General features: G+C 38.2%; 1 protein-coding gene and 1 long non-coding RNA gene across 2 annotated transcripts; one reads left to right on the top strand and one right to left on the bottom strand.

The window, feature by feature from the left end:
• Positions 1-1,446: 1,446 nt before the first annotated feature.
• Positions 1,447-8,597, top strand: LOC131326456 (BEL1-like homeodomain protein 9). Its single transcript, XM_058359249.1, has 4 exons — positions 1,447-2,672; positions 5,775-6,130; positions 7,467-7,527; positions 7,686-8,597. Exons 1-4 carry the CDS (start codon positions 1,968-1,970, stop codon positions 8,190-8,192), a joined length of 1,629 nt encoding a protein of 542 aa, XP_058215232.1. The 5' UTR covers positions 1,447-1,967; the 3' UTR covers positions 8,193-8,597.
• Positions 6,075-6,810, bottom strand: LOC131326457 (uncharacterized). The gene is made up of 2 exons (XR_009200003.1): positions 6,683-6,810; positions 6,075-6,422 (listed from the first exon to the last, which is right to left on the bottom strand). It is a non-coding gene; the product is annotated as an uncharacterized LOC131326457 (long non-coding RNA).
• Positions 8,598-10,745: the final 2,148 nt, after the last annotated feature.

The following is a 10,745-nucleotide window of genomic DNA, read 5'->3' as shown; positions in this document are numbered from 1 at the left end:
CTAAAACTCTCCTCCATTTGAGAGGATGAACTTTGATCCTCTAAATATAGAGGATGAAGGAAAAAATAGAGAATCTCCTCCAAATATGTGTTGGAGTTGAGAAATAGAGTGTTGGGTTAGAATTGAGATAAATACTACAATCCTCTAAATCTACTTTTCAAATAAAATAGATTAATTTGATCCTCTCAAATAGAGATTTGGAGGGTGTTGGATTGAAGATGCTCTAAGGCTAGATTTCCAAAGGTCAGTACTGTAATTTCGCAGGGTTACATGTACAGTCCAAAAACCTCGTAAGATGAGAAGCTTTTGGCGGATTGAGTTGAGTGTAGTGCGAGCCAATCTCTGTTCCCGCGTTCTCCCTTACGTCATCATAAAGTTCACAATTTTTTCAATTCTCGTTGACGAATACTAGTAGTTTTTTTTTTGGTTAAAAAAACACAATAAAGATACAATTGTTAAGTGTTTTCAATAATGAATAAATTTTTGAGAAATGTTAAGTTATTTTCGGTAGTGAATAAGTTGATTTGTGAGTAGAGTTATTATACCAAGAATAGTGTTTGGTGACAACTTTTTTGTTAATGAAAACGAGATGGTAAAATGTTGAAACTTTTTGTTTGTGAAAACGAGGTGTAGTAAAATTCGTTAAATTTTTAGTGTTTTTTGTTAGTGAAAACAGGGCTTGAGTTTGGGGGCATGTAGAAAGAAAAAAAAATAGTCCACTACGAAAAGATATAGTATAATCTTTTAACAAAAAATCCAGCGTTAACGGACTTAATTTTTTGAAATTTTTCGTACTAAATTAAAGATCTCACGTGGCGTATAAAATTTGATTATCAAAAAAAATATTATAAAATATTTTCATCCAAAAATTTCATTCATGTTTTTTCATAATGGATTAGGCCCCGTTCTAGATGAACAGTAAAAAGAACTTTAAGAAAAGAAAGGTAGTTTTAAATTTCAAAATTATGTGTTTAAGCTAATAATTTTTTTATCAATATAAATCTTACTTGATAGATTTCATTGATATCTTTTAAATAATGTAAAAATAATTAAAAATTTATTTTTTATTTTCATAATATATAAGTTTAAAATTATCTTCTTTTTAAAAAAAAATATTTAAAAAGAAAGCGGAACTGATTCTAACTTTTTGGACGGCGGAAGCATAAATTTCCATCCAAACACAATCTCATCTGAATAAAAACGACAAGAAAGAAATAAAAAAACAAAAAAAAACCCTGTCACAAAAATCCACAGCATTGTACAGTTCTTTCACTTCAATTATTACAGGAAATAGCCTGTCGCCCTCCGGTTTCTCGCATACCTATGCCCCGATACCCATTTCAGTTAAGAGAGAGAGAGAGAGAGTAGAGAGAGAAATCCAACAGTACTGTATGAAAGATCTTGCCTTAACCTTTGCGAATTGTTTGTGTGTGCAAGTGAGTACATGAGATGAGAGAGAGCGAAAGATAGGGAAAGTGAGACAAAGAGAAGCCAAAAAATTTTGAGTTCAAAATTTGACACTCTTCTATTCAAGTCCGAGAAATTTTTTGTGAACTCCGTAATTTCGACATTAGTAACCTATCTTTGAGCAAACAAAAGGATAGTCGTCGAAATCTCGCGTAAGTTAGTGCGGACACCGAATCAAAAAGAAAGGGAGGGCGTGTGTGAAGGCTCCAATTTCACGTCCGATTGCTTTGGCTTTTACTCCTTTCTGCTAACCTACGCACTTCTTCTGCCATATGTGCAGCTCCCTCCAGGCTCCAGTAGAGGAGAGAGAGAAGATCGCGATAGCCTTTCATTTTCATCTCATCTCATCGCATCTCATCATCACCACATCTCTTTCACCGTGCCCCCCCTCTCTCTCTCTCTCTCTCTCTCTCCCCCCTTTCATTAAACCACAAACGCCACCTAACCATCTCTCCTTCTCTCTCTCTAAAAAGGTTTAGTCTACGCTCTCCTAGCTACCTATGGCGGAGGGCTTCGAGCCCTACCATGTCCCCCAACAAAGCAGAAGAGATAAGCTCCGAGTCCAGTGCGCAGCACTAGACAACCACCACCACCACCACCACCCCCTCCAACAAGGGTGTGCAGGATTACTCCCCCTCTACGACCCCTCCCTCCTGCTATCCTGCGCCGCCCCTTGCTCACCCATCAAGGAAGAAACCCACCTCAATCTCATCAGCCTCTACAACATGGACCCACAAAACCCTAACAACAACAACCCATTTCTATTTGCCCCTCAAAACATCGGTCTCTTCAGTAACAGCAACAGCGAGCCCTTGTCTCTATCTCTCTCCTCGAACAAAACCCATGAAGCAAGTCTTCCTCTGGAGCTGAATCTGCAGAGGTACGAGGGTTCTGCCGTCTACGACGTGGTTGGATCGGGTCCCAACGACCTGTTGTCAAGGAGCGCGGTGCCGCTGGGGCCGTTCACGGGGTACGCGTCGGTTCTGAAGGGGTCGAGGTTTTTGAAGCCTGCGCAGTTGTTGTTGGAGGAGGTTTGTGATGTGGGTCGGGGGAGGTATGTGGAAAACGTTACGCCGGAGTCGGGTTTGATGGATCCCACGGTGGAGAATTTGGGTGGTGGTGATGAGGCCGGTAGCGGTGGAGACAGCGGCGGCGGCGGGGAGCAGATGAGGAAGAAGTCGAGGCTTATTTCCATGCTTGATGAGGTAGATGTGCTTAATTAATTAATTACTTACTGTAATATCTGTTTTTTTGTTTTGAAAGTTTGGCCTGCGAATTCTGATTAAAAGAAGAGAATCAGATGAATTGATCAAGCACTTGCCGATATCTTATTGATTTTTTTAAGTTCGATCTTTTACAAATTATTTCTCCAGAAAATGAACAGCTCCCATCATCAATTTGGGACACGGAATGGGTCTCATATTTAACGCTATTCCTCGTTTTTGATTTAGAGATTGGAAGGGTTTTGTGTTTAATGTAATTTTGTGATTTTAGGTTCAATTATTTTGTTAGAACTTGTGTGATTATATTGTTTCTCACTCTTAATTTATGTAGCAAAACAATTTCGTTTCCTTAATTTTTGGGGGATGGAAAGGGAACTTGCATAAAATTTAGATAGCTAAATTCTAGGGATACCATTCTTTGCATTGTGTGGCCTAATACCCGACAGCGAGCAAATTGTTGGGTATTAGGCCAAATACTAGGCCACCATCTTGTCTATCATGTGTTATCTAACTCTTTTAAGATCAGTCTCTTCGGGTTTGCCCTGAGTTCAATCAGGCTCCTGTCAGCGGACGGTAGAATAGTCCTCTAGCCATTAGTTGTGTGTGCGCGTAAATTTCCTATGACCACCCTGTGTTAAATAACTTTAGGAGTGTTGGGTACAAAGAAAATTTAGCTGAAATTACCCCGAAAAGGTAAATCAACGGTACAGATGCACTTCAAAGTGAATTTGTACCGTTAATTCACCTTTTCAGGTAATTTCGGATACATTTTCTTTGTACTTAGAATTTCTCTTTATAAAACTATCGTGTGCATAATGTGTTTGTTTCTTTTCTTGTACACAATTGTGATTATTATATTTCGGGGATCGTCCTTCCACTTAATCTACTAGCATTCTATTCAGTGTAAAGGAAGTGTCTAAAACTATAATATAACTTAATGAAATGCATGATTCTTTTGAGGTATTGGGTTAGTCATTGTCACTTTGTCAGTATAGGCAAGTCATTTGGGGTGGTACATGAATAAGTGGCCCAAAAAAGCATTTCAACTTTGATCAACTCTGTGAGATACTCTCTTTGTGATAATATTATAGTAGCTTATTACTATATATGCTTGTGTTCTACACGAACTAGATGCCTGTTAGAGATCACAAAGATCATCTTTTTTGGAAAAAGGGGACAGTGAGGGAATATATGCCCCAAGATTGGTACCATAAAAGTGTCTGACAACAATATTGTCACTTAACTTAAGGGTGTAAATGTGCATAAAGTGATGGTTGAAGGAACCCATCTGAAAAGATTTATGCTACGAACTATGTTTGGAAGGCATAATGGTATTTGAATCCTAAAGGACAATGTGGGTGGCCTCTTTATTGTGGGGCCAATTTAGATCTACTATTTGGGCTTTGTATATTATTGAGGGCCCGTTTGGTTATCATAGCTTATTGTGTTCAGACAATCAACAACGATTACCAAACGGGTCTTTAAGAGAATTGAGAGAGAGGAAATATTACCTTGTTGAATTGCTTTAGTACCCATTGCCCTGGATTAATTACAATTGCTGCCCTATTCAGGCAACCGTTAATTCATTTCATCTAATAAAATATTGTGCCATTTGGCATTTTCCATGTGAAGCAGATAACTCCTGCTGCCTTTTTGTACACCTTGCAAGTCTTGTTATATTTCTACCCGAAGTCCCTTTGAATAATGTCCAAAGATGTGGCTTGTTATTTGCGGCTGGTTCCATATATTCACATTGGAAAATACATTTTGGAGTAAATTTCCCCATTTTTCGCTCTATTTTTGTTGTCTCCATTGTGTATAAATAGTTCTTGGATGGATGATATGCAATAATTTACCCAGCTATGTAGGACTTTTGGGTGGAATTGTGGAACTGGCAAGAGATTTGAGGTCATAAGATTCACAACATGTGATGTGTTGTCTGAAACGCTGGACACCATGGATTTAATTGTACTTTACATTATGCTCTTAAAAAAAATATTGCACTTAACATTACATATAGTGGAAAAAATTGTGTTACCCATGTTTTACGGTTGGTTGGAGACCGTCAAATTGTACTTTTGTCGGCTAAATGGTTATTCTCAGTTGTTTTTAACATATCGTGTTATGTATAACTATTAACATGTACCATGGATCATCTTAATATATTGGGGCGGCATTGCTGCGAAGACAACACTTACGGCGGGTTCTTGTGTCAATGGTAAAGCTAGGTCCCGTGCCTATTAGCTATTCATGAGTGGGCCATCCTTCTTATAGTTAGCCAAAAAATTGGACCAAAGCTATAAACCTTTCCTCATCGTAGTTGTGGGCTGCGAACTTTCATGTTTGTTTCTTTGAAGGCCGCCTCATTCTATCCCTCATATATAGAAGCCAAGAGGCCTTTGGCTCAATGGCATCAGGGGTGCACTTAAGTGCTAGAAGAAAGGAGGTCATGAGTTCAACTCCTCCTCCTCCTCCTCCAAGGTGTTAATTTAACTATTCTAACATTATTTATTTTCACCGATCAAAAAAAAAAATTTTTTTTTCTAGCTTTAATAGAATGAGTAATTTTGAGTTGATTACTAGGTTATGAAAGCCATGGACATTATACTTGGATAGATGTTTCACTCCAAATTGTCGATAACAGTCTAGGTATTCATTGAGTTTATTTAGCTCACATTGTCTTCAAATTAAACCAAAACAATAATTTTATTTTGCATGGGGGCTCTTTACAAGGCTAAAATGGGGTTGGTTTGCTCCATTTCTTGGTTTCCATTTGTAGTATGTTTTTGCTTTTGAGGTTATGTTGGATTTGTTCAGTAGTACTTAGTGATGCTGGAGCACAATAGCCATTTGAAAAGGATCTTACCAAACTTATGTTGTGCCTGAAGCTAAGATGCCACCACGCGCTATGGGCACGAAAGAGTTTAAAAAAAAGAGGCAATAGTGCTGTACTATCAACCTTCACAGGACTGCTTGTTCGTCCATGTCAATGTGGTTTGCACTTGTCTATGTCTTCTTTTATCACGGATGTTATATGCTATGCGGTCATTTTCAAGAATATAACTGCTTTTTCATAATCATTAGGTTTACAGGAGGTACAAGTATTACTATCAACAGATGCAGGCAGTTGTAGCATCATTTGAGTCTGTTGCTGGGCTCAGCAATGCAGCTCCATATGCAAATCTGGCTTTAAAAGCAATGTCTAAACACTTTAGAAGCTTGAAGAACGCTATCACTGACCAGCTGCAATTCACAAGCAAAGCTCAAAACTACCGTAAAGAAGAAACTCAGAGGTTTGGAAACTCTGACAACATCTATAGCCAAAGAGCGGTTAACAGCTCGGGAATTCATGATCAACCTGTCTGGCGTCCCCAAAGAGGACTCCCTGAGCGTGCCGTGAGTGTGCTCCGGTCATGGTTGTTTGAACACTTCCTGCATCCGTAAGTGGCTGTTGTTCTCCTCTTCTTTCTCGGTTCTTATGTTCATTTTTACCCTACTTTTTTTTTTTCCCTCAGTAAAGGAGGGATTTTATTAAACTTTGAATGAACACACAGAGATCAAAAGGATAGTGAGCATGATAGCATCACAATTGGGACCAAACATCCCAACAAGGGTGCATACAAGCCGAGCCGATCTGAGCTTAGCTTTGTAATGTTCGAGCTTTTAGCTCGTTTACTAAACGAGTGTAAAAAAGAAAAAAAAGAGAGGAGGGGTTTGGTTCATTTTGTTCTTCTTAAAAAGCCATTGGCTTTTCCGTCAAAAATGAGCCAAATAAACCCACATAAAAACAAAAATAAGCCAATAAGCCACTTTTTTCGTCTTTATTTAAAAAATATTGGATTTCGATCAAAATTTTATACTTTTTAGATTCCTCTCGTCATGAAGATGCAATAATCCCCAAAAAATAAGGATAAGCCAAGTGATACGAAAAAAATTTGAATAAGGACAAAAAATAAGCCACTTTGGCTTATTTGTCCGAACACTCCCTAAACAAGCCTCCATAAACAAGTCGAGCCTGTAAATATGAGCCGATCTTTTTCGAGCCGAGCTGAGCTTTAAAGTATTGAGCATGGTTCATTTACCCAAAAACCTAAGAATGAGCTCGAGCTCGGCTCGATTACTAAATGAGTCAAGTCAAGTCAAGCCTTAACAAGCCAAGCCTCGATCGAGCTGTTCTTAAGCTACTCAGTTTGTTTGTAGCCGTAATCCCAGTTGGCACCTAAGGCTCGGACAATCGTAAGCCACCCACCACCCTCAAAGGAGAAAAAAGATTCAACTTGGCAAGGAACCAATTCATTTATACTTTATTGAGGTTAGACGTGGGTTAGATCTCTTTATTTTTGTATCTTGCCATCTCTTGATACCTGCCCGGATGACCCATATATAGTTATTAAGGATCTATAAAAGGTTCACATTTGTGGGCATCTCGCTAACTTCATCTTTGTTTTTGGGCTTTGGCTTGCACATGGTTGGTCGAGGGTATGTGCCAACTTACTTGTTGGCATATGTGAAAAACATTCTCTTGTTACGAACTTTTTGAAAATTATGCACTCAAGTTTCCTGGTTTTTGGTTTGAAATGATAGACCTCGGTGATCACCATATCATTTTGAATGAAAATTCTGTGAAAAGTTAAGATTGTATAGCTATATACTGCAATGATAAGTTTTGTAAAGAAGTTGGTACTCAGGTTTCTCCCATACTTAGCAAATTAAAAACAAATTGTTCGGTACAAAATTCGCATGCTTTTTGACTATGACCATTGTTCAAGATTTCAGTTATCCTACCGATACGGACAAGTTAATGTTAGCAAAACAGACCGGCCTCTCCCGAAACCAGGTGCGCTACTCTTTTCCCCCTCTATCCGAGTATATCACTCTTTAAGGTGCTTTATGTTGGAGTCTTCGGACCAATTTTCGCCTTGCCCTTGCTTGAATACTCGCATGTCTTTATGAGATAAATTGGGGTGATCAGGATCTACAATGTTTTATATCCAGGTTTCTAATTGGTTCATCAATGCAAGGGTGAGACTTTGGAAGCCCATGGTGGAAGAAATACATACGCTTGAAACACGCCAATCAAAAAAAGCTTCTCAAATGGAGGAACAAAATGCTGATAGGCCAACCCATCATTTGCCTACGGCCACCTCTATCGCTGCTGAAAATCCATCGACATCCACCAAGAGGACAAGAAACGAATTTCTTGACATGCCTTCGGGTATTAACGGAGATCCAATGAGTTTATCTTACGCAAATTTGTCACACCATCAACACATGGGCGCTGGCACGAGCAATGTAGTAGGAAGTGGGGGTGTCTCTTTAACACTAGGACTCCATCAGAATAATGGTATTGGCTTATCAGAGCCCTTCCCTATTCATGCCGCTCGTCGTTTTGGTCTTGATTCAAGCAGCAATGCGTACGCTTTGGGTGGTTTTGAAGATCAGAGTCGCCATTTCGGAAGAGATTATAGTGGAGGGCAACTTTTGCATGATTTCGTCGGTTGATGAGCGATCTGTCTCTTTTAAGAAACTGTGTCGGGACAAATCTATGGGCATGGGATACTGAGTAAAAGGTTTCGATTGGCCGGATACTGTTAAGATTCTGTTAAGATAGTATTTATATCCCTCGCATTTAGTCGTAAATAGAATCGACACTTCGGGGTGTATGTTTTATTCAGCTTAGATGTGTATACAAGCGAAAATGTTGTATGGAAAAATGCTTGAGGTTTACATTTTGGTCAATACCGTCGTACAACCATTGGATTTATGAATGAAAAATGGGTCTAAAGTGTAACATCTCACATCGGGGAGTTACAAAATCCTTGAGTGTAATACTCCGTATAATGTAAGGACGAACATTTACTGTTTAACTTGAGGTTAATCGAGGAGTTACATAAAGCATCTAAAACATGCCTTCCATTGTATACCGAGACTTGTGTTGCTATGCTTAGCCCTTTATTTTGTAAAGTTTAGTTTTCTTATGAGTATTCTCTAAGTATGAGAAATATCTAGATTATGTACGTACTGTTGGTACAGTTTGTCCTACAAAATACGACACAGACGGAGATGGAAGTAACCTAAACATCTTGAGTTGGAATTTGGCAATCTCTTGGGGCTAGGCCACAAGAGAGATCTCTTTGGGAATCTCCTAATTTCAGCGTGGAAGACTTGTCTTTGAACGGATAAAAAAAGAGAATAGTCGAGGTACGTGTTAACTAGTCCAGACACAGGTTGTAGAACCCATAAAAAGCAGCTGGGATAGAGGAGTTGCATGCACATATATGGAGAGAGAGAGAGAGAGAGAGAGAGAGAGGGAGGGGCTATAGGTCTAAAAGTACTTTTCTGCATAAAATATGTGCATGGCCGGTTAGGGGGTATAATGTTGTTCCTAGCGTTGCTTTTTCCATAGTGATTGCTCTTTGTTTCTCTTTTTCTCTTTACTTTTTTTCCGGATAATCTTTTCAGCTAGGGGCACCTATCCCAAGCACAAAATGATTTAGGGCATCTTCATTCTGGAGTGCAATTTGGCCCGTCAAGTTTATCGTCTCGGTCACGTGTTGTTCTAAATTTCGTGATTTAAAACTGTGTTTGTGACTTTTGTATTGGTATTTTGAGAAAAAGACGACATATGAATAGTGCTTTTAAAGCCCCGTTTCAGAACATCTTTTTAAAAAATAAGTACTTATTTCACATTTTCAAACTCAAAAATAATATAAATGAAAAATAATTTTTCAATTTTTTTGCACCGTATTAAAGATCTCAATGAGATCTATCAAACAAGATCCATAGTGATAGAAAAATTATTTGCGTAAGCACATGATTTTTGAGCTTGAAATTACATTCTTAAAAAATAAGTACTTATTTATCGTTCCGGAACGGGGCCTAAGTGCCACCATTGGCATTTGAGGATTCCTTATAGTTTTTATAAGGCTATAAGTTCCACCCCAAAAAAATAATGCCAAAAAAGACTACCTTTTGGACTTTTCCTTGTTTTTTAAAAAAAAAAAAAATTGGGTTTCGATCTTAATTTTTTACTTTTCGTCATCAAGATGAACCAATAATCTACAAAAGTATGTCAAAAAATAATATACCCGATTTTTTTTCACTAAAGAGTAAAGACAACAAAAAGCCAAATTGGCTTTTTAGGAATTTGAGTGTGAGAGTCAAAAAGAGAAAGAAGAAAGAGTGTTAAGAGAGAGAAGGTTGCTTTCGTATTTAATTAATTTGTGTGTGAATTGATAAATTGAGTTAGAGTTGTGTGAGAATTATTCTTTGGGCGAAGACATTTTTTGTATCACTCCCAGTGTCCCACTGTAACGCCCCGATTTTTCGGGAACAATATAAAAATAATTTCTTAAGAAAATTTTGCAAAATACATATAATTTTCCAAAGTAAAGGTTCAGCTATTACAATCTCAAGAAAAATTTACTGATTTAAAATACATTAACTTCAGAGCTGACTCTAGATTTGACACGAATCCCGAGCATATTCGATCTCCAATCTTGATAGTCTTTCCGTATCGAACTGCACCATCATTGAATCCTACGCCCACTGGCAAATTGATCGCCGAAGCAAACGATTTGTCAGGATACAGACGTATCCGTGAGTGATAAATCATCCAGTAGAATAATTTAACCCAACTACCCCTTTTATTTTACAGATAGCAAGTAACAGGATAATAATGATGCGAATAAGTAAAACAGAGATTTTTCACATAAATTGATTTATTACTATCCATTATCTTATCGTGTGATCTAAGATCTCATCCACGAGATCTTTCCTTCCCAACCGCTAGCCATGCTAGGTTCCATGAGATCATTTCTCTTTGCTGTCGCAGATACACCTAAGTTATATACCGAGTGTGCACCCCAATAACTACAACAAAGGAAAAGCTTATCATGCCTGAATCACAACAATGGTTCGTTTATCTTGTACACCACTTCACAAACTACTTCACAATCATCACTGGACTCCCGCCAATCTATCAATTCGTCACTGGACTCCCGTCAGTTTCAATCTCATCATAAATCTCATCACATTTCAAAATTCCGCCTGCAG

This window comes from Rhododendron vialii, chromosome 5a (genome assembly GCF_030253575.1).
Source record: "Rhododendron vialii isolate Sample 1 chromosome 5a, ASM3025357v1".
In the NCBI taxonomy this organism is placed as follows: domain Eukaryota; kingdom Viridiplantae; phylum Streptophyta; class Magnoliopsida; order Ericales; family Ericaceae; genus Rhododendron; species Rhododendron vialii.
This window is presented reverse-complemented; position numbering and strand designations above follow the sequence as displayed.